A 24612-nucleotide genomic window follows, 5' to 3' on the forward strand; every position below is an offset into this window, starting at 1 on the left:
AGTGGTACCTTTTATTCTGAAAGAACACAAAGATGTTTGCAAATCTGCCCTAAAATAAAAATTCAATACAGATTTCTTTACTCTTTGATGATAAAACACACTCACTAGGAGGAAAAAAGGAGTGCAGAACCACTGAGTATTTGAGAGTGGGGAACAAAACAGGTCTTCTTAGAGAAAATACAAAGGAATTAAAGGCAAGACAGTGATCCGATTGGGGATTTGGCTGGGGTGTGGCGTCTAATCCTCCTTGCGGTGCTTAAACAAATCCAGGGCAAAATGCAATATCAGAGCCAAAGGCTGGGCTTCATGGCTGACTCTTCTCGACTCCCTTATTGGTAAGGCAAGACCACCAGGAGAGGCAGGTCCCCAGGGTGTCAGGGAGGAGGGCAGGTCCCCAAGTTTTGGAGTCACGGGCCAGTTTTCTTCCCCTCAGTTCAGAAATGGGGGTAACCACACACAAGCCACTCTAATAGTTCCCCCTTTTGAAAGTGCCCATGAATCCCCACAGGTCAGGAGGAAGAACAATGGTTGTCCCTTCTAGAATCCCCTCGGCCTACTGAGCAACTTCCAAAACTGAAGCCAGTGAAATCCTTGGTCCAACTAACTGCTAGTCACGATTTCCTATCAAGGAAACCAACCAAGACCCCAACTCAAAGGAAAGCAGCATTGGAAATGCATCACGAGAGCTTCCTGAGTTGTGGAACATGCTGTATGTGAGACACTTCTACCTGGCACATGGAAGGTAAGTCTTTTCGGTGCTCCTTTAATATTTCTGATTACACTGAGAAAGAGAATCTCCATCTCATCTTTAATAGTTATTTGGCCCCCTTGCCCCTTACTCCCCGCCCCCCTTTTTCTTTCTCTCCCCACTCCCATTCTTTCTCTCTCCCTCGCTCTTTTTTATTTTCCAGCAGACTATAGGCTTAAAACCTTGGGTTCACATTACTAAGATGTGCCCTAGCCAGAACTTCATCACGTTTTTCTGGTTACTTTCGGTCTACGGCAACTAATATTGGGCTTTCATTTAGGGTTCTGATACAAAGTTCCCTTTCAAAATCAGTATGTTTTTAAGATACAGTCATAAAGAAAAATATTAAGTTAATAACAGCACAAGTATTACACAGATATGGCAAACCGCAGAGCACAGTGCCTGGGGCATGCGGCATCACTATCTTCTCTCAACCCTGAATCACTCTAGTGAGTTTCTTCTCCCTCCTGCACAAGGTTAGTAGCATGTTACTGTGACAACTAACTTTTAAAAGTAGTTGAGCGAAAACAACAAAACCTACTCTTCTGCCTGGATAGAGTCAACTGGAGCCACATAATTGCTGGGAATGTAACCAGTCTCTCCGGTGGTCAAGGAGCGGGCTTCCCACCAATCTCCTTCCCTGCAGAGAACAAAGAGAAAAGGAAGTGAATGTGTTGACCATTTCAATGTTCTGCAGTTACAGACTCAATATCTCCTACTCATTCCACTGCCTGATTTCTTCAAACTCCAACCCAGCTCTTTGTAAGGGTCACATGGTTACTCTCTGAGTCAAGTGTGAGTTGAATCCAGTGCGGTCTCTCATTTCTTATCTTACTTGCCAATTAACAATGTAGGACCCTGGCCATGAGAGAACTCTCTTGGGGCGAGGGGGCATTTTGCTTGGTAAGTGTCCCCAGTTTGGACAGAGGGGAAGGGAACCCAGCCTCAGGCTACTTTAGAAAAACCCTGTGACAACAAAAAGAAAATGGTAATTATGTGAAGAGAAGAATGCATTATCGTGGTAAACATTCACAACATATCCGTGCGTCCACCCATCACACTGTAGACCTTAAACTTACAGTGTTACGTGTCGGTTACATCTCGGCAAGGCTAGAAGGAAAATGAAGCATGTGCTAATACTGCTAATTTAACCGTCTATGTCGTCTCACATCCTGAGGTAACAACACCCTTTGGTACTGCTGGAGAGAAGCAGACCGTTTGTTGGCTTTAGTGTCATTCTGTTAGCCGTTACAAGATGCACCAAAAAAGAAAAGAAAAACATTAGAGCTGCAGAGCATCTGAGAACGGAAACCTGTCAGGAGGCCCAGTAAGGGATGAAAGCCTCCTCTGAATACCTGTCTGGCTTGTTCTCAAGCAAGTGGGTAGAAGAATAAAGACAATAGGTTAAATCTTGTTCAGAAATTTTCAACCTCAGGTTCTTTCATCAACTTGACCCGAGTCTGGTGGGCAGGAGAGGAGGGCTGGGGGTAGCTGTGTGTGTAACAGTGCGGGGAGAGAACAAAAACTGGCCAGGGAATGGGATTCTGAGTCTCACCACATGGTATATAGCCTGGTGTTCCATGCGATCGCCTGTCTCAGTCTGGGGTGGGGGTGGGGACTCCCAGAACTGTGGGCAGGAGGACATGGCGGGGGGGGGGGGGCTTATATAAGCACCACGCTCAGCTGAAAACACATGGGTCTATCACATGGTTAGAGTTCATGTGCTTGAACCCATGGCGCTGCATCTGTGACAGAGAGCAGGGGTGGAGCGTGTGCTTCTCTGCACACATACACGTGGGGCTGGGGCCCCAACACGCACGGTGCCCATAGAACCCTGCGCCAGCCCGTGGCCAGGAACGCGAGGGCTGGGGAGGATGCTACTGTCCTTGAGCATACGGAGACCTCTCACACTGCTCTTCGGCAGGGGTCCAGTGCCTTCTCTCCTTCCTGTTTTGGTCCTTGGAGGCAGCAAGAGGAACCCCAGGACTTTTTTTTTTCTTTTTTTAAAATCACTGTGGCTGGACTCTGTCAAAGCCCACAGTCAGGGAAGAAAGAAACCACCCCAGACAGCAAGTAATGAAGCTGCCAATGGTGACAAGCCCACATATGCTCTGGGTGGGACTGTGGGGGAGTGTTCAGTGGCACAAGTGACACAAAATAGCCCATGAGAAAATGGGGTGCTGTCAGAGGCTTTTCACCCTATTAAACAAATGTGAACAGATAAATCAACCAAAAGAGGAGATAACTGTTCTCATACGTAGGAAGTCCTATCTATCTATCTATCTATCTATCTATCTATCTATCTATCTATCTAATGTTTATTTATTTTTGAGAGAGAGAGAGAGAAAGAGAGAACGTGCAGAGGAGGGGCAGAGAGAGGAGAGAGAGAGAAGCTCAAGCAGACTCTGCATTATCAGTGCAGAGCCCGATTTGGGGCTCGAACTCACGAACTGGGAGATCATGACCTGACCTGAAAACAAGAGTCAAATGCTCAACTGACTAAGCCACCCAGGTGTCCTTAGGAAGTCCTTTATTAATAAATCTTAAATTTAGTTTGTGTCCAGATTTTTCTTAGGAAATAACTGACACATACCAAAGAATATATGTGTATATGAACACCTGTGCATCAACCACCCGACTTAAGAGCTGGATCTTTACGGATTGTGTGGAATTTACTCTCGTGCTGCTCCCCTATTTTCATTCCTCTGCCTTTTGGACTCAAATCATGAAATTAAAATGTTAATGTTTGAACAGTTTGCATTGGCTTCATTTCTGTGTCCTCTAAAAGAAATACATGCACTTGTTAAGTATATCATCTAGGAACATATGTAGAATTTTTTTTTTTTTTCTCTGAACACATGCAAAAGAAATGGCTTTGGAGACTAAGATGGTGACAATGTTCACTGCTCTGAAACTCCACTAGATGGAGACATTTCATCATAAAAAAACAATACCCACTATCTCCCCACCTCCTTTCTTTCTTTCTCTGTCTCTACCCCCCACACCCGACACCTGGGAAATGCTCCAAAATGGTAAAAAATTAAGAGTTTTCAGCAGAAGCTTATCTTTTACTGCAAGATAACCTTTATCAAGTTAGTTCTAATAGAATTAAAAATATTTTTTTTTCATTTTACTTATTTGAGAGGGAGACGGGGAGGGAGGGAGAGAGAGAGAGACAGAGAGAGAAAGCATATGTGCTCTTGAGCAGGGAAGAGGAGCAGAGGGAGAGAGAAAGAGAATCTTAAGCAGGTTCCACAGTCAGTGCAGAGCCTGACTTGGGGCTCAATCCCATGACCCTGGGATCATGACCTGAGCCAAACAGATGCTCAACTGACTCAGCCACCCAGGCACCCCCAAATGATTTAAATTAAGATGAAGAAAGTCTAGTATCAATGGTGGGGTACAGGGAAATGTCACCTGGGCAGGAAGCCAATACATTTTGCTGCAGGCTGGGACAAGCCCAGTCCTATCCAGACGATCTGGGATGAATCAAGTCTGGTTGACCCTTGAACAACATGGGTTTGAACTGCACAGGTCCACTTATGTGCAGATTTTTTTTTTTCAATAAAAACAGTACAGTAAATGTACTGTCTTCCTTTATGATTTTCTTAATATTTTCTTTTCTCTAGCTCGCTATATTCTAAGAACACAGTATATAATATATAAAACATAAAATGTATGTTAATTGAGTGTTTATGTTATCAGTAAGGCTTCCAGTCAACAGTAGGCTATTAGAAATTAAGTTTTTGGGGAGTCAAGGTTATATGCAATTTTTTTAAAAAATTATTTATTTTGAGAGACAGAGTGAGAGAGAGAGAGAGAGGGAGAAAGTGACCGCGTGAGCAGAGGAGGGGCAGAGAGGCAGAGAGAGAGAATCCCAAGCAGGCTCTGCACTGTCAGCACAGAGAGAAATGTGGGGCTTGACCTCATGAACTGTGACATCATAACCTGAGCCAAAATCAAGAGTGGTATGCTTAACCAACTAAGCCACCCAGGTGCCCCTCTATGCAGATTTTTGACCCCATGATGTAGGGGGAGCTGGCACCTCTAATCCTCTCCTTGTTCAAGGGTCAACTACAATTTCCATTTCAAAGCCAGCATTAAGTATCTCATTTTGGTGCTGGCACCTAAATAGTTTAGAACAGATTAGAATCCAGCTATGGGCTCATTCTAAAGTCATGTATCAGGAATTCATGATTTTCTCTGAAGTGACTCCATTAATCTCACAGGGATTTTCAGTTATTCATGAGAAAGATAAAATCCTTTTCTCTTTTTCTAGGCCATCTAGGGTCACTTTTTCCATCAGAGGAGATATGAGGTGACAAGGAAACAATGTATTGTGTAGTAAGCCTCACAGGTTTGCCCAGGGAGGCTGGTACACACTCAAAGCATCTATCAAAAAAATCTTTTGAGCAAATGAGTAATCATCTCTTTTTTTTTTTTTTTTGGTTAATGTTTGTTTATTTATTACGAGAGACAGAATGTGAGTCGGGGAGGGGCAGAGGGAGGGAGACAGAATCTGAAGCAGTCTCTAGGCTCTGAGCTGTCAGCACAGAGCCCGATAGGGGCTTAAACTCATGAACCGTGAGATAATGACCTGAGTCGAAGTCAGACGCTCAACTGACTGAGCCACCCAGGTGCCCCTAAGTCATCTTTTTAATACACTAGAAGCTCAATTCACCCATAGATAAATAATACTCTTCTTTTAATTTTTTTTAAAGTTTATTTCGAGAGAGAAAGAGAGCGAGCGTGAGCCTAAGTGGGGAAGGGCAGAGAGAGAGGGAGAGACAGAATCCCAAGCAGGCTCCTCACTGTCAGTGCAAAGCCTGACTCGGGGCTCGAACTCATGAACCGTGAGATCGTGACCAGAGCCGAGATAAGAGTTGGACGCTTAACTGACTGAACACCCAGGAGCCCCGATAAATAATACTCTTTACGAATCATTCACCTTGATTTAGGAAAACAGAATTTTTACTATGCTACTTTTTATTTCTTGAATTATTGTGGGTAATTAACATTATTAAAGCTGCACTTAAAAAAAACCAGTTCTTACAGTTCAGATATTTCATTACTTTAGAGTTGGTGAGATTTTCTTTAATGTTATCAGGCTCTGGTCTAGAATAACTTGTGAGTTTTTATAACAGCTGCCCCTATTCCTCCCGTTTAAAGACTTATTAATAGAGCCTGTTGTCAATCCCCAAAATTGCTTATAAGGTTTGTTGGTCCCAAGAGCCTAGAGCCCTGATGCAGCCAGGAAGTGGCATTGGCAAACAGAAGTAAGGCTAGATCTGTTGAGCTCTGGAGCATTTTTTTTTTTTTTAACGTTTATTTATTTTTGAGACAGAGAGAGACAGAGCATGAACAGGGGAGGGGCAGAGAGAGAGGGAGACACAGAACCGGAAGCAGGCTCCAGGCTCTGAGCCGTCAGCCCAGAGCCCAATGCGGGGCTCGAACTCACGGACCGCAAGACCACCTGAGCTGAAGTCGGACGCTTAACTGACTGAGCCACCCAGGTGCCCCGGAAGCATTTCTATTATAAATGCTGTATTCTTTCTAAATTTGGTTACTGCCATCTTACTGTCAGAGAGCATATCCATAACAATTTTATCACATGCTTTGCTAGGGCTCTAAACCAGGATTTCTCCTTACCAAGATGAAAAGAAAGTAGTCATTACCCTAGGCACTATTCCAGTCTGTGTAACATGTTTATTATATTTTAAAGAGTCACTGTTTCTAGCTGGTAAATCACTAGTCGTGAAATGTGAAAATGGGGTATAAAATAGAAGAATTTAAACATTTTGGAAAATGGGTTCAAGTTTAACCATGTCCGAATACACTACACTGAGCACCTATAACAGGTCAGTGAAGAACCCTTGCTCCCACGCCGGGCAGCAGCGCCGCCGGCTCTGTGCACACGCACGTTCATGCACTCGAGGCCCCGATGCTGGGCAGCAGCGCTGCCGGCTCTGTGCACAAACACACGCACATGCGCGTTCATGCATTCGAGGCCCCGATGCTGGGCAGCAGTGCCGCCGGCTCTGTGCACACACACACGCACATGCACGTTCATGCACTCGAGGCCCCGACGCCGGGCAGCAGCGCCGCCGGCTCTGTGCACACGCACACGCGCGTTCATGCACTCGAGGCCCCGACGTTGGGCAGCAGCTCCGCCGGCTATATGCACACGAGCGTTCATGCACTCGAGGCCCCCACGCCGGGCAGCAGCGCCGCCGGCTCTGTGCACATGCACACGCCCGTTCATGCACTTGAAAACCCAAAGACCACCCCTGCCGTCTCCCGTTTCTGCCCCCTGACAGGGGAAGGAGTGGGAGGGCACACACGCTAGGTGTGGCAGCTGCCCCAGGGAGATCGGGGTGCCATCCCCATCCTCTCTCAGCGGACGACAGCCAAAGGCTGGGAGAGGCTGGCGGAGGGGGAAGGAGACGCAAGCCATCTGGTTCTGTATTATTGCTTTGTTTGTCCTTCATGATTTCCCCTTTCCGGTTACTACCCTTGACTTCAAGATATTGCATTTGTTATAAGAACCTTATCTTTTCCCCCATAACCTTGAAAAAGGGCATTTAAATGGCATGTAGGTTGAGGAATTCCACCGGCAAGAAGGAAGAACATTAAAGGGAAAAAAAAAAAAATCTTTGTAATACTTTCTTCTAAGAGAACAGGGCCAGAGGCTCGCACCCGTAAACACTAAAGGCCATGCATGCAAATCGTAAAATACTGATTGAGATAGATTGGATTTTCTTGGAATGTTTCTCCAAAATTCTAACTGAATGCCACTGTAGATCCTATCCAGGTTAACAAAGGAAGAAACCATGAATGTGACTTTGGCAAGGACCAGCTGTGCAAGTGGCCTATGTATCTGATGCACAGATCCCCTTGCAGTGTGGAGAAAACCTGCAGAGGAAGAGCTGTGTGTGGTCCTGCCTACTCCTCCTTAGTTCTCACCTTTTACAGGTTGGTTAACAGTTCTGGCCAACTTTGGGACTGAGGGAACATTACACAGAATGGGGATGGGAAGTGGTGGGTATTTCAGAATTCACAGTAAGTAGACTCTGACAAGAAGCCTTCATCTGAGAATCCAACTAGCAATGAGGAATCCTCCTATAAATCGGAAGAGATCAAAGCCAAATTCCCTTCTCCCCACCTCGCAGCCAGCCTTCCCAACCTTCACGTATCTTGAAAGGTTTGGTCCCCTCTGAGCGGCGTCTCTGGGCCTTTCCACGACCAAACCTGACACTGTACTCAGGATGCCATCGCCACATGTCACCCCTGGCTCAGCTGCCTGCTCGCTCTGCTGTGTACCTGGGCAACTCCCGGACTTGAGCCCCCCGGCTCCTCGTGTGTCAAACGAGGACCGTGAGACACAGCTCAGACAACTGCTCATGGCTGGCACACAGGAGCCTTCAACAGATGGCAACTGTGTGCTATTTAAAAAAAATTCCTGTGGCTATGAGGGGGGCGGGGCTTGCAGAGGGCAGGTAATGTTCTTCTTGAATTGGGCGGTGGCTGCACAGGCACATACAGTTTGCGAAAATACAGCAAACTATACGCTTTTAAAACACTGTGGTAAAACATGCATAGCAAAATTTACCATTTCCGCCATTTTTAAGTGTGAAGTTGAGCAGCACCAAGGACATTCACATTGTTGCGTGACCGCTACCACACACACTTCCACTATGTGGAATTTTCTGCATGTATTGGAATAGTTTAAAAAAAACAAAAACCTACCCACACCCATTAATGATGACAATACACATGATAATTAAAAGAAACCCCAACAACCCGTGGCTACTATATAGACCCTGTCTTCTCATGTCCGGAAGAGTTACCGGCCCCCAGTGGGAAGAAGGATCCAGCTCCTGCCCTTCTTGAAGGGTGGCAAATTCTGAGAGTTGGGGGCGGTTTTGACACCTGAGGGAATTTCCTGTTACAAGGACCGCCTCTCTCTTCTGGGACATGGATGCACTGGCCCACCTCCCACTCCTTTCGCTCGAACTCTCAGGAAAGACAAAGAGCCAGGCATGCCGATCCTTCTGCCGTCACGGTTTGCTCAGGGGACAGAGTCCAGAGCACGTGGCCCTGGCGACACAGGAGAATGTGCTGGTGGGCCCTCATCCCTGGAGTGGCAATCTTCCCCAGTCACTTGGGAGCACTCACAAGGAAAACTTGAGGTACAGTGACTTGCTGATGGCACGCTACGTTTTTCGCCTTCTCCTATCTATTTATTTATTTTAAAGTAAACTCTATGCCCAATGTGGGGCTCGAACTCACCACCCCAAGATCGAGTCGCATGCTCTACTGACTGTGCCAGCCAGGCACCCCCACCACCACACCATCATTTTCTTCGAAGCCTGAAGTTTTCTGGCAGGCACACTGCCTTAACCTAATAGAGGCAATATTGAAAAACTACAGGGAAAGGGAGCCTGGGTGGCCCAGTCGGTTAAGCGTCTGACTTCGGCTTAGGTCATGATCTCACAGTTTGTGGGTTTGAGCCCTGTGTCGGGCTCTGCGCTGACAGCTCAGAGCCTGGAGCCTGCTCCAGATTCTGTCTCCCTCTCTCTCTGTCCCTCCCCCCACTCAAAATAAACATTAAACATAAAAAGTACAGGGAAATATGTTTCCCTACATATGATGCCATATAGACCTATAGTTACTCTTCTTAGTGGAAGTATTAAACGTACAATTTGAAAAGTGAGTGACTCTTACCCTTGACATTTCCCCACTGTCTGTTTAACTATTGCTCTTACTGGTCACATTTAAAATGCACACATTGCAGCCATTCACAAGTGGGCGAAATAGCTTCTCCTTCCCATCTCATAAAGATTTCAGTCACTCGCAAATTTTCACTATGGGGAGACGCCTCCACAGGCTTCTCCAATCGGAGCATTTAGCAGTTTTGAAAACAGAAGGGACTTGTTGCCAGCCGTGAGTGAGGGCTCGGCTAGCGCAACTTGTAAGATGCAAAAACAAAACCCCAAAAACCAAAAACCAAAAAACCCTCAAGGCAGAGAGAGGGTAATGCGAACGGCCAGCCAAGCTTTGTGCCAATCGTGTGAGGATGCAGCTCTGTAGAGGGCGATACTGGATCTTGGCCAACCTTTAAACCCCAAACACCAACTCTGCTACTGAGGTATCCTCCAAAAAGCTCCTTGGACCCCAGAGCCATAAAATACTGTCCTGGTTCGTCTACCCTTCATTTCTTAAGTTACACTGCCACAAATCAATGAGTTTAGCAAGAGCTCTTTTAGCATTTCGGGTACTGAAAAGGCACAGACTGGTAACACAAGTATTCCTTCCCAACCTGAAAGACACGCATATTTCCCCTTCCCTCTCCAAACTTACGAGCTGTTCAATATTTGGAATTTTTCTCCTTTGTGAAAACTCAGGTCATCTTCCGTCCGTGCTTCATAGTCATAAAGGGCTACAAACAGGGTCACTCCTGACAACACGAAATCAAAAGGGGAGAGATTATTACACAAGGGGAAAGTATTTCCAAGAAATTAAATCTTCACTGAAGTCTCATTCTCAAAACCTACATCTAATCGGCACTGATAACAGGATGCGGCGATGTAATTCACGTGTGAAACCAGAGTTGCGGGGCTGAATGTATGCCTTGGTCTTTGTAGGGGAAGCATTACTCGATCCGACTAAAACCTAGAGTTGAAGGTGCACTTTTCTCTATGCGCCTCTGAATGAGTCCTCGGGAAAAGACACATATTAATGTCATGTCCACAGCGAAGGGGCAGCAGTGGTGGTATGGTTCACATTTGCAGAGGTCTGCAGCAGTTACAGACACCTTTTATCTGACACAAATTCTCCTCCTCTCAGGAGCCCAGGAACAGATCACTCTTTTCCCATGGTGTAACAGTAATATAGAATGAGATAGGAAACTCCTTCCTCAGCCTGGGATTGAGAAGACCCTGTCCAGAAATGTTCACCCCAGTTAGAGGATGTCTTCTTGCTCTTGGTATCTGCTATTGCTCTGGGCACTCCCTCTCTCCTATCACAAATTTGCCTATCCTTGCATTGACCTATAGTACTTACCCTTCCTCATGCCCGCCCTAGGTCTTCTCATCTGGTGGACTCCCCACAGAGGCCTTTTCTGCTTTGCAGAAGTCTGCTATCAATAGTAAGAAATGGCCAGCATCCCATCTGGCCTAGGACCTCCTTCACATAGTAAGCAGAATTCTAAGATAGCATCCTCAGTGATTCCTGCCTCCTGGTATCCGTGGCCTTGTGTCATCCCCCTGCCTTGAGTGCGGAAGAACCTAGTGACTTGCTTCTAACCGAGAGAACATGGCAAAGGTGATGGGACGTCCCACAGGTGATTAGGCTTCCAAAGATTGTGACTTCTGTCTTCTAGCCACTCTCTGAACTGCCATTTTGGCTTGAACACTTTGATGAAGCAAGCTGCCATGTCGGAGAGGCACACACGACAAAGAACTGAGGGTGGCCTCTGGCCAACAGCCAACGAGGAACTGAGTCCTGCCAACACCACATGAGCTTGGCAGCAGATCCTTCTTAGTTGGACTGTGAGATGACTAAAGCCCAGCCAACACACCTTGATCGCAGCTGGTGAGAGCTTCTGAAATAGAGGACCCAGTTAAGTCATTCCTGGATTTCTGACCCACAGGAATTGTGAGACCGTAAGTATGTATTGTTTTAAAGCTGCTAAGTTCGTGGTAATATGCGGCAATCGTTAACTAATACATCCCATTTCTCTGCTCTTTGGTCTCTTACTTTGCTGCCCACACACTTCAAAGTACCTGATATGGTCTAAAGAATGCACAACATGGATTCCATTCTTCACCAAGCTGCCATTTTGCTGTGTCCGTAGTTCCAAGGGAACAGATGTGCCTGTGGGACCACTCAAAAACCAGAGAAGGAGGTGGGGGCTTGTCTTTCCACCTCATCCCAAGTGGGGTTTCCCAGTAGGAGAACTGGTATTCAGAAGGTCTGACCATGCACAGCAGCAGGGCTCGTTTGGCAACTTTAGATTTCTTTGAAAGGTTGGAAGAGAAGACTGGCTTAAAACAAAGAAGTGGAAGCCTGTAGGTCATGCCTGTTCTCACTGAACACTCCGTTAACAGATTCCTTTTGTTACATAATTTGAAAACAAACCCAAGCTCCATTGTGTGGAAGACAAGGCACAGGAGGATGGATACTTCCATTCTCCCTCTCTCTCCCTGCATCAGCCTGCAAATTCTCACTGGGACTTTTATCTTCTAAGGGTGGAGGGGAGAGTCAAAGGAGGTCACCGGGGCACACAGACATTAAAGCACTAAAAGCAGTGGTGGAGAGACAGACCTGCACATGTAAGAAAGCCCAATAATACAAGGTGGTGGGGTGGGGTGGTGGGAAGCTGGGTGGCTCAGTTAGGTTGAGTGTCCGACTCTTGATTTTGGCTCAGGTCATGATCTCACGGTTCATGAGTTCGAGCCCCAGAGCCCCACGTTGGGCTCCTGGCTGATAGTGCGGAGCCTGCTTGAGATTCTGTCCCTCCCTCCTTCTGCTCCTCCCCTCTCTCAAAATAAATAAATAAACTTAAACAAAAAATAATACAAGGCAGAAAAATCTACCAACATTTGGGAGTGCCATGTTTGAACTTTGAAATTTTATAAGGTGGTCTCTTATATATATTGTCCCTGACGATAGTATAGACTCCCATGTTTAATGCCAAGTATCCCCTCCAGTGACTTTATGAATGATACCTGCAGGCACACGGATTTGTACCCAGCATTCATGAATGAACAAGGTCAATGTCTGCGTCAGTAGAATTCAGTCTGGTTGGCAAAGAACTCAGCAGGCACAGGAAGTGTGTGTCAGTGCATTTTTGGGGCGGCCCCCCCCCCTTTTTTTTTTGCTCCTGCATCCTCAGAGACAGACTTCCATAGAATGCCTCTTTCCTTCCTCCCTTCTTTCCAGGTACCTTCCGGGAAGGTAGGAAGGATGGGTGAGTGTGCTAACATTGATTCACTCATGCAAAGCCTACCTTAAAAGAAAGCTGGATCCCTTACAACACAATGACATAATGCCCAAGGCTCTGGGTCAGGTCCTCTGGATATAACTACACTGCCTTGTTGCATGCAGAGGAAAAAAAAAAAAAAAAAATCCCTGCTAATGCCTCAGTAGTGCCAACTCCCCAGGTAAAAAGGCACAGTGGGTCCTTATGTAAGACATCGCTTCCCAAATAAGCCAAAAGCATAATGGTTGATGTATATCTCCTTAAACTTTTGCAATAAACAGAACAATTTTAGAATAATGTCTAATATCTAGTTACCATGATTCACATGCTGGGAGAAGATTTGGAAGGCTAAGGATGCATGAGATAACTTACAAATATTTTGCAAAACATATGTCTGAGAACGTATGCCAGACATTTTACAAAGTATTAGCTAAGTCAGCAAATGTACATGGCAGTAAAACAGAGTCTTGTGGTGGGAAAGAGAAGGAAACTTAAAAAAAAAAATGAAAAGGATCCCTTAAGGATACATAAGATTTTATTAAAAACATTTTTTTTTTTAGTTTGAGAGAGAGAGAGAGAGAGCGAGAGAGAGAGAGCGAGAGAGCGAGAGAGCATGCAAGCAGGAGAGGGGGCAGAGACAGAGAGACAGAATTTCAAGCACAGAGCCTGATGCAGGGCTCGATCCCACGACCCTGGGATCATGACCTGAGCCAAAATCAAGAGTTGGACGCTCAACTGACTGAGCCACCCAGGAGCCCCAAGATTTGGCGCCCCAAGATACATGATACAATTGAGGGTTGGTAAACTCAGTCATATGGAAGGTGGTGGGAAGGTCAGAAAGAATTAACGAAGATCAATGGCCAAAAACTAATGCTGCCAAATGTTCCCACTAGCTGGAAGGTGACAGGCAGGCTGACGATCAGGAAGATGAGGGAGAAGGTTCTACCCATGCAAAGTGGCTCCTAACTGGGCTTTGGGAGGAAGGAGTGCATTGATATCTGGAGAACTCAAAATACACACTCAGATCTAGTCCTGGAGCTTCTGATTCAAAAGATCTTGGCTGGGACTCAGTATTTTGAAAAGCTGCTCGTCATTCCGAGTCAGCCAGCCAAGCTTGAGACCACTGGTTGGCAGAGAGTAGTACCTCAGTGGAAGCTGTACCTCCTAACCCATGCAGGATCTGCACAGAGCAGCACTTGGGGGTCACCTCATACCACTGTGGCCAGCATTTTCATTTGCCCATCAAGCCTTATGTTCTTTGTGTGTTTTTTGTTTTTTTGTTTTTTTTTTTTTCCTGTTTTCCAGCCCCTCATCTGGCAGCAGGTGGGTGGAGACTGATGAAAAACTTAACGCTAAGTCCTTAGTCAAAGGGAGCTGACGGGAACACAGATGTTCAATTGTCAAAAGAATTAAGAACAGCTCGATTCTTACCCGTTCCTCCCCTGGTACGCAAGGTCCCAGTGTGAGATGAAGAGTTCACACCCCCAAAGACAGTGAGTCCTTGGCCCCCGGCTGCATGGAAGTTGTTGTAGTTCGGGATGGAGGTCACGCCGAAGCTGGGGTAGTGCTGAGGAGTGGGGTCTGTGCCATAGCGGTACCCGGAGCTCTGGTTCAGGCTGCCATCCCTCTCCTCCGTCAGTTTTGTTGCTTCTTTATCCTTACATTGCACACAGCCCATTATCTAAATTCCTGCCGGAAACAAAAAGGAGGCATGTGAACTCGGATGCTCCTTAGTTGCTGGGTGGTTGGATTAAAGAGGAATCATTTATAAGGCTCATCCCTGGATGCTTCAGGCCTGTAAGGGACAAGAAAAGCAGCGGCTAGACTTTATGGTTAGAAGCAATCTCGGTGCCCCTCACAACCACATTTGTTCCCCATGTGCTCTGGGTGATGGGATCCACCCAGAGTACGGTCACAAGGCAGCAACTCCCTCAAATGAGGTCTACACCCCTTAAAATTCTGTAACACTACATACCTGCCTAAAGATAATCTAATACTACTTCTTATGCTTTTCTTTAGTCACCTAAAAGAATAGTGTACACTCTATAAAGTGAGCTTTTGCAATATTAGAATGAAAACCTATATCATGGCCCCCCCAAAAAAATCTAAGGAAGAGCAGGGAGGAGTGCTGGGAAAGCCAGAACACAGCTCCTACAACAGCTCATCATACCTCTTCCCTCACGGGTACCCATTCTTGAGACACACACTTGGTAAATTTTAAGCAGGAAGAGTGATATGTATCAAAATTAGGAAATAGTTGCCGGATGAAAAAGAAAATTGGCAGTAACTAAGAGGTCCAAGTGTATTTGCAGGATGTCATCATAGCCTACAGTAACAAAATCATTTACAGCTGCTAATTAACTTTTCCAATTTCCATTAGCTTTTGACATCTTTCAAATATTAAAAAAAACCAATCCCATGTTTGAGAGTTAGTGGTAGATTAAAAACTCAAGTTGCCGTTATCCCACACTCCTCCGAATCTACTTCTCCTGTGCTCATCTCAGACACACACCACCAGTGACTGACTTGCTCAAGTCAGAATCCTGAGAAGCGACTTGATTTGTTTCCTTTTTACTTCTTACTCCCCTTGTCTCATGCCCTACTATCTAAACATGCCAAACTCCTCAGTTCCTTAAAGGTTCCATTTCTTCTGCTCTCCTTCAGGCCTTGGAACATGGCCTTGAACATTCTTTCCTGAGGTGCAACAGAGCCTTCATGTTCCAGGTGAGACCGCTTCCTCTGCAAAGCCTTCTCTGACCCCCGTACCCACCCTCCACATCTAGGGTGATGCTCTTCCTAAGTGCTTCCACAGCATCCTGATTTCCCCCATCATGGCACCTCTTGCGCCATATTGGAACATGGTCTGTCCACCTGTCTCATTACCCAGTGGACTGTGGGTTCCACCAAAGCAGGGCCCTGTCCATTTTTGTCATAGCTGTAATGCAGTGCCTGACACGTGGTAGGTCTTCAATAAACAGCAATCAAATGAGTGAAGATTCTCCAGTCCAGTATGTTTCTCTTTCACCCTTTCTCTCTGCATCAAGACCAACCCTTCTCTCAGTGGCCTACACTAGCACTTGACCTTGCAGTTCTGAATCTATTGGCATGTGTGACAAGTAAGGAGGATTCAGAAATACAAGGTTAAGTTGGTTGAATGGTCCTACTTTGGACTATAATACCCTGTCAAGTTGATGGGGGTAAGTACAACATGCAATGGATGGCCCTGCCACAACTCTGAAAAGTGGCCCATATGAAACCAAAGGCTCAAATAAGAAACACATTGGCATCATGTGTAATTACACGTGTTCACTGGGGAGGGCAAAGCTGGTACAGGAATGGAAGGGACTTGAAGTAGTGGAGGAGAATGGAAGAGCCAGTTTTTCTTAGTATCTTGCAATCCAAAGTGGGGAGTGCCACATCAGATACAGACTCTTGGGAGGGGCGTGGGGGGTGGAGGGGGGCACTGTTCCGAACACCGCTTTTCTGGGGAACAGGGTCATGAAAGCAGCATCGGACTGCTCTAATGTCCTCTCACATTACACATTTCAATAAATACCTATTGAATTCAATGAATTCAGTTGAATTCAATGAATTCAGTTGAATTCAATGTCAGTTCCTGAGAATGGAAACGTCTGGAAATGAGCCGCCTACTGCTTGAGCTGAGATCACCAAATCTGGAACACATTTACACGTAAATCATTCGAGATGAACTTACAGTGTACTGTGTCCAACACGCTAACTTATGGTAGATGAATGCAATTTTAACAAATTTCCAATAGGAAATGCAAACGCTGTCCGAGGCATGATTTATGGAAGGAATTTCATCGTTTGTTGTTGCTATTGCTTCATAAGATTGATAAATATCTTGCTCGCTTTATATTAACTCTTTCATGGCAGAAAGTTCAAAGGTCAGACAGAAGACAGTTCTTGTTCCAGGCGCCTTTTTCAGGGATTTCAGTGATCTACTATAATTAGAAGATGTAAGACCTGAATCACAGAAGCACATCATTTACACCAGTGGTTCTCAGCCGGGGGTGAGTTCACTCCCCTCACCCCACCCCCTTTACTCTCCAAGGGACATATTAGGCAATGTCCACAGACATTTTCGGTTGTTAGAACTCAGGGATAAGAGGTACTACTGGTACCCAGTCGGTAGAGGCCAAGAATGCTGCTGATAAACATTCTACAATGAACAGGACAGCCTCCAGTAACAAAGAATTAACTGGCCCCAGATGTTAACAGCATCAAGGTCAAGAAATCCTGCCTTATGAAGGAGAAAGAACTTATATCTATATCTTTGAAACAGCATAACAGCTGTTTCCCTTACATGTGTGCGATCGGCATGCAATTCAGAATGATAGGCACTCTAAGTAGAAGGAAGCCATTTAAAAAACTGACACGAAATGCTGATTCTTCTCTAGAAGCTTACTCCTTGGGATAGAGAAAAGAAGCTAGAACCAGTGAGAACTCCCATTACAAACTACTCTTCCAACTCCAACAAAACAAAATGCTACATCAGCACCCCACTGAAAACAGGACTAAGGAAAAAACCAATCTTTCAAAATCCGCTAAGAAAAGGTATTACCACTGTAATAAACAACTAATACCGTCCATATAACTCTATGAAATAATGAAAGGAAACAAATAGTAAGCTCCTTGCAGGCCGGGATACTCTTCGGTTTGGTTTTGTTATTACATCCCCAGGGTCCAGAACAGTGCCTGGCACGCTGCAGGAGCTCAATAAATATTTGTTAAATGGTTAGAATGCTAAAAAGCAATACTCAGTCAAAAATCATTTGGAAGAAAACGATTCTTTTTTGTAGAAGGGGCAGCTCTGTTACCACTTCATGTATGTGCAATTTTGAGTAGGAAATGTTTCTGCACGGATCTTGCTTACTCTCTTCCTTTCACTGACAGACATGAAGAAACCAAAGTAAGTCAGTAAATGCAGGCTCAAGACATTAAAAGTTAATTGCAATGAAAATATTTTTGTAAGAACTTGTGGTTTTCTTCCTCCCACTTGGGGCAGTCAGACCAACCATCTCCTGATGGAAGAGTCAGAAGGTGCTCCATGAGCTGTACTCAATATGACTTCAGGCTCCTTGCCACAAGGCAAACCTCTGAGCATTCGAGTTAAAATAAAAACATCCTCTCCACATATACAGTTCTGTGGTGTGGCATTTATGGCCAACGGCCAAGGCTGTAGGTCCATTATGAACATATAGCGTACTAATAGACTTGCCCTAGATCTGTGGGACACTGGGAAACGCTGAATACTGCCATCCCAAAAGTGGGGCCCTGGAGTTACTCTGATAAGTAAATCATATACTATGAACTCATGACCATCATTCTCTGCGTGTTGTATACCTAGACAAAACTGACTGACGAACTCTGATAAGATCCTATGACTGTGGTCGAGGTGTCTGGATTGTAGCCGTGAAGCTGCCCACCCCCTGTGCCCCCCCTAACTCCTGCCATTCTTCAATCCTTTGGCAAAACTAAAGGGCTCTGTTTCTATTATGCAAGTAAAACCCGATTTACATAAAACTTCCTGAGTCCTGTGGATCTTGTATGCGCCAACGGCATTACGCAACTCAGGAAAGAGTTGTCGAAGAGAGAATCCAAGGATCGTCACACCCTGTTCGTGTGAGTCTGGCAGACATTGTCAACTGATCACAGCACTTTCTGGTGCTATGCCACATGTGGCCTCAGAATCCTTCTCCATATAGCCCTTGGGTGATTGACTGAAGCCGCCATAAAAGATGGAATCTATCCACTACTCTGGGCATAGGCTGCTTTGATCCAGAATGAGTCCGGTTGAACATCTATTCCCTTCACTGATGCCACAGACCATAGTCTGGTTTGCTAAGTGCACGTTAAACACAGATAAGCTCACACTTCCTTGTATGGCAACCAATAAAGCAACACCTGTATACTCAGGACTTCTGAGAAGATTTCTGGTGTGTACGAGAGCTACGTACCAAAAAGGGGAATAGGCTACTGGCAGTTGTCTGCAAAAGCAAATTACCTTCTCTTTTTTAAAAAAATTTTAAATGTTTATTTATTTTTGAGAGAGAGAGAGAGACAGACAGACAGACAGACAGGCAGGCAGAGAGAGGCAGGCAGAGAGACAGAGAATCCAAAGCAGGCACCAGGTTCTCAGCTGTCAGCACACAGCCTGATGCAGGGCTTGAACTCATGGACCAGAAGATCATGACCTGAGCTGAAGTCAGATGCTTAACCAACTGAACCACCCAGGCGCCCCACAAATTACCTTCTCTTGAGACACATAAACTTGAAGGCAGAGGAGAGATGGCAGGAGGAAGAGAGGTGAACATAACAACCATTTTAATTTCAGCAATTTGAGCACTTTTGCACCAGAAACCAAGCCAGGTGGATGTGGAGAAGTGAGAGCCCTGAGGCAGAAGTCCATCCTTGCTGTTGATTGCCCCAACTTTGAAGAGTGGCAGGTGGAGCCACACTGGCCTGTACTTTCAGGTGGCATGTCTCCTGGTGGTATCCCTCACCATCCCTATAGCTGGTCTCCACTTTGCCTGGGTGAAAATCATAACACAAGCGAAGGAACAAGGAAGGGCACCTAGAAACCAAACAAGCAATGGAGATGGGGACAGCTGAAAAAGAACTCAAAGCTGCATTGTAGATCAACTGCACAGTCTCATACACTTCTCTGGGAACACAGCAACAACTATAGTTTAATGAGCAACCATCCTTTTCTGGTCAACAATAATAACATGAGGCAAAAGGAGAAGATGTGGCAGAAAGCACTGGAAATGACTTCTGGATAGAAGATTCATGACAGGGGGGTTCTTGATCCTTTTCAAATTGGAAACACCCACAAGAATCAACCTGAGGTATCTCGCTACATTCTCCATAGAGAAAACAAATCCCTTGAAAGTCTAAAGATTGGTCTATTTTATTTGGCATGGTTGACTTTAACAAAGAGTAATTATCCCATGTGGATTTGGCCTCATCAAATGAGCCCTTGAAAAGGACTGGGCTCTCTCTGGAGAAGTAGATACAAAGTGTAAGAGGCATTCCAGGGAAGGGATGTTCTCCAATGCTGGCTTTGCAGATAGAGGGGGCTATGTGGCCAGAAACACGAGTGGCCTGTAGGAGCTGAGAACAGTCCCCACTTGGCAGAAAGCAAAGAAATGGGAACCTCAGTCTTAAAACTACAAGGACCTGAAGATAGATTCTTCCCTAGTCAAGACTCCAGAATATTGTTGGCCAACACAGCTTTGGGAGCAGAGAGGTCAGCCACACCATACCCACACTCTCAGAACTGTGAGTTAATAAATGGCGGCTGTTTAAGCTGCTACATTTGTGGTAATAGTTACACAGTAAGAGAAAGCTAGTATATATTTTGGTGGCATGGGCACCACTGAGATGAAGGCTCCAATGTTGGTAGTGATGACCGATATCAAAGGAGGGCTCCCTGCCAGCCAGGTACTATGCTATGTACTAGAACATGCCATCTCACTAAATCCTCATGACAATCCTAAGACGGAGGTATTGTTTCCCCTCACTTTACAACGGAGGAACGGAGGGTTATGAGACTTTGCCCGCAGCTCGGTTAGGGGTGGAGACGGGACCTGAAGCTAGACAGACTGATCCCATGGCTGGCACATGGAGCCTGTAGACCAGAGTTGCTTTCTGCCTCATGGACTCCTGGCCGGTCCATGCCAGGGTTTGGGTGTGAGGTAAAAGGAGGGGAAGAGGGAGAGGCCTGTGGGGATGGCCCCCTGGTTCTACGGAACCTAGCTTCATGTGTGTGACTAACGGGGGCCCTGACATCAGAGACTGGGCCACATTCCCCACATTCACACGCTGCCTCAAAACTGTGGACTCTGTGAGGGTGCCAGGACCATGCCAGGCCTGGTGAGTCACCAGCTTCCTTCAGGTGGTGTGTGTGTGTGTGTGTGTGTGTGTGTGTGTTGGGGGGGGTTGGTTCTTAATGAACGTTTGAGCCAATGCACTGAAGCTCCCCTTAGTTTCCTGATTACTTCTTAGATGTGGCGAGTGTTTATATACACCATGGAGGAGTGAGCGAACACCGGTTTCCTTGCTATAAGTGAGCTTTCCTACTGCATTCAAAACATGATTTGCTTCACAGGCAGAACTTTCTGGAGCATATTTACTGCATAACCAGAGCACATGCAATGCCTCCTCCAAGCACAACATAACAGATTTCTGCTCTTGGTGGCGCCGTGAGGGAGAGCCTCCCCCACCAAACACGAGCAATAATATGTCACATCTTTGAGGTGAGAAAACTGAGGTGAACTCAGGAACATACACAGGGTGGATGGGGCAACATGCAACGGTGGGAGGAAGGAAGGAGCCCATCTAAAAATCAGATCGAAGCTTTGCTTTGGAAATGAGAAGAGGTGGTGTTGGATGATCATTTGTGCATTCTCACAAGTATCACATTACTTTAGGAAAAACACCGCCTTCCTGGCACCTAGAATATTTTCTGGCTGCCCCCTCCCCCACCGCCCCTACGGTCTGTCTGGTCTGAATGACCCCCGAGACGAGAAGCAGTGGCTCACACCCCTCCGGCATGTTCTCTTTTCTTTTCTGTAAAACCTTCCATCCCCCTGCACCCAGAGATTCAAAAACACTTAAATACAAAAGAAATGGAAGCATTAGACCCCAATGGTGAGATTTAACACTGCAGTCAACGAAAAGCTGGAGCCGTTCCCAAACCCAAATGGCCAAATGAGGTTTTAACACCAAACTGTGGAAAGGCTCCAGAAGGAGAAAAGAACATTTTCTTCTTACAGTCACTTCACTTTGGATCTCAGGGCTAAGACAAGGGTGCAATGGTGATAAAAAAAATAAGGATATGTTGTAACTGTCTACGCCAGAGGGTTCAGAAAGAATTAGAACACAGATTGTCAAGTTTTTCAGACCTTCTCCCACCCTTTTTGGGAGGGGAAAAAAAAGTTCCTTTGTGGTTACTATTAACATTTTATCTTATTTTTATTGATACATCATTCACATACCATAAAATTCACCCTCTTAAAGCGTACAGCTCAGTGGTTTTTAATATATTTATCGGGGCACCCGGGTGGCTCAGTCGGTTGAGCATCTGACTTTGGCTCAGGTCATGATCTCACAGTTTGTGGGTTCGAGCCCTGTGTCAGGCTCTGGGCTGACGGCTCAGAGCCCGGAGCCTGCTTCGGATTCTGTCTCCCTCTCTCTCTCTGCCCCACCCCCACTCATGCTCTGTCTCTCTCTGCCTCTCAAAAAAAAATAAACGTAATTAATAAAAAATTTTTTTTAAATATATTTACAAAGGAAACCATTGCCACTGTCTACTTCTAGAATATTCTCATTACCCCTCCAAAGAAACCTGTACTCCTTAAACAGTTATTCCTCATTTCCTTCTCAGCCTTACCCTTGGCAACCAATGATTTTAGTTCTCTATGGATTTGCCTATTTGGATCTGCCATAGGAATGCAATCATATAATATGTGGCCTTTTGTGACTGGCTTCTTTCGCCTGGCGTAACGTTTTCAGGGTCCATTCACTTTGTAGCATGAATCGGTTACTTCACTCCTTTTTATGGCTTGAAACTATTCTGCTGTGCTGATATTCCACTGGTTGTTTACCAATCGTGGGCTGATGGACATTTGGACTGTTTCCACTTCTTGGCTATATGAATAATGCTGTTACGAACATTCATGCACAAGCTTCTGTGTGGACACATGCTTTCAATTCTCTTGGGTTAATATTTTAATATGTAAGGAATTTATATAGATAAGAAAGACCCTAAGATTAGGTAAATGGGAAAGCATGTTAATTGGCAATTCAAAGAAAGGAAGAAGAGCTTGTGAAACTTACAGAAAATGTTCCCTTCAGGAGTAATCAAAGCAGCACAGGGTAGATTAACGAGATACTTTCACCTCTCAATTAACAAAAATTTCAAAAGGAAGTCTGCCCAGTAGTGATGAAGGCCCCCTGGAATGCCTGTTCTCATATACTGCGGATTGAAGACCAGAAGCTAGTGCTTAACCTTTTCATAAACCAATCCAACAATACGGTTACAGAAACCTTAAAAATGGGCCTGCTCTTTGTGAGTCTGGGCTAAAGAGATGCTTTTTGACAAATGACACGAGAAGAGGTCCTATGACGTATTTATAATCTGAAAAGTTAGAAAACTTGAACAAGAAGGTAATGGCTAAGTAAATTGTACGGCATGCCATAATGTAAAGTAAAACAGAAATGAGAACTTACGTTTACAGAAAATTATTAGTAATACGGAAAAATGCTTGTATTATATTAAGAAAGATCACATGATTGTGACTATATGACAAATGCCTAAGAAATTGGAAGGAAAGACGAAGATGCTTGCTTGTGGTGTGCAGGGGACTGCTCTCTCTTCTGTTTTTCTTTTCTTTTTTTTGTTCTCAGATTTTTCTGTACTGAGAAAGCACCATTCTACGAGAATACATCACTTTTTTCAAATAGGAAAGATCCCTTTAGCCTTATCAATCACTGATTCAATTTGTATGTAAGCTGACCACAACCACACATTGAGGAGGTACGCTTTGTGAACTGAAGAATTAAGAGAGGGAGAGAGGGTGGCTGATTCTAAAATCTGTTAAGAAGTAACCTCTCCTCCTGGGAGGTTTAAAAGATGGAAGTCACCCAAAAGACAGAGATTTCTGAGTGGGTTTTCATAACGTAGGGGCTGGGAAGTGGGCAGTGAAGGCACACTGATGGGCAGCCACAGAAATCTCATTAAGGGCACAGATTAAGCAAAGCCATAACCTACAATCAACTCAGAGGACCATGCAGGTGGCAAGTGGCAGAATCTGGGATAAAAGAACCAGAAGTGGGGTGGCTGGATCAGTGGCTTCTTGAGAACCTTCAGACTCCAAACTGGTAGGTACCTGGGGAAATCCAGTAAAGTCGGAATGACAGTGCTCTGAACAAGTCAACCTTGGAACGCAACCCACCAGCTCTGGTTATTAAGGCCCCTGCAAGACCTCTCTGTGGGCAAGGGCCTGAAGACCACACACTGGCACGGTGCTAAGGGGGTGGGGAGAATGAGGCAAAGCACTTGTGTTCTCTGGATGCTTGCTGTTGGTGGAGACAAGGGGACTTACTCAAGGTTACCAGGCAGAAAAATTCTGTACTTCCCTCTCACTTTTCTTCCCATTGCCCTTACCCTTTTCTGTTGGAACATTCAGCCTGGCCGTTTTGATGATCTGACTTCTGACTCTGACTAGAATTCCCCGTCCCTAGAATTTGGCACAATCCAAGCAGGGCATAGAATAGTAACCAACACTGGTTTATGCGACCTGAAATTTTTCAGGAACATAGAAGACACAACAAAGATGCTTCTTTCTGATGTCGGTATTTGGTCAAGCATCTTTCCACTCTCCTTGGCCCTGTTACATTAAAACAACTAGAGGAAGACAAAAATAAAAATGTGGGCTTCCTCTCGTGAACTGGCAAAAGGAACCGGGAGGGTCAGTGTCACATCTGGGCCACAGTGGCAGAGAGTGGCTTTCTGGGCTGAACTGGCCCAGGGCCCGAGGGTCAGGGTGTCACCTGGCAGAGCCACAAGAAAGCACATTAGCACAAAGCAGCTGTGTGAACAGGCGTCATCCATGCCCCCTGCCCACCGATGTGGAGAATGAAAGCTGAGGAGGTTCGCTCTCCAAGTCCAAACAAAAACCCTCTCTGCCAATCTTTCTAGTCTCTGTGGAGGTTCCCTGCCAGATGATTCTGCAAATGTGGCCTCATCCCTTCAGAAAACAGTGAATTCTCTTTCCCTTGAAATCACCAGTTCCAGTCGAGAAGATCTATCCATTCCTTTAAAGAAACAGAATAGACTTTGAATAAGGAAAAT

At 45.4% G+C, this 24612-nt stretch overlaps 1 protein-coding gene across 8 annotated transcripts in view; it reads right to left on the reverse strand.

Moving 5' to 3' along the window:
- Nucleotides 1-24612, reverse strand: part of FYN (FYN proto-oncogene, Src family tyrosine kinase) — a 216791-nt gene that overhangs the window by 45013 nt on the left and 147166 nt on the right. For all 8 annotated transcript variants that reach the window (XM_040474408.1, XM_040474401.1, XM_040474402.1 and 5 more), the window contains 3 exons: nt 14163-14420; nt 10109-10205; nt 1290-1388 (listed from right to left, as the gene is read on the reverse strand). In XM_040474408.1, coding sequence (XP_040330342.1) covers nt 1290-1388; nt 10109-10205; nt 14163-14409 — 443 coding nt within the window. In that variant the 5' untranslated portion in view covers nt 14410-14420. The remainder of the gene's footprint in view (nt 1-1289; nt 1389-10108; nt 10206-14162; nt 14421-24612) is intronic.

This window comes from Herpailurus yagouaroundi, unplaced genomic scaffold (genome assembly GCF_014898765.1).
Source record: "Herpailurus yagouaroundi ecotype Mexico unplaced genomic scaffold, PumYag 139, whole genome shotgun sequence".
Taxonomy (NCBI): domain Eukaryota; kingdom Metazoa; phylum Chordata; class Mammalia; order Carnivora; family Felidae; genus Herpailurus; species Herpailurus yagouaroundi.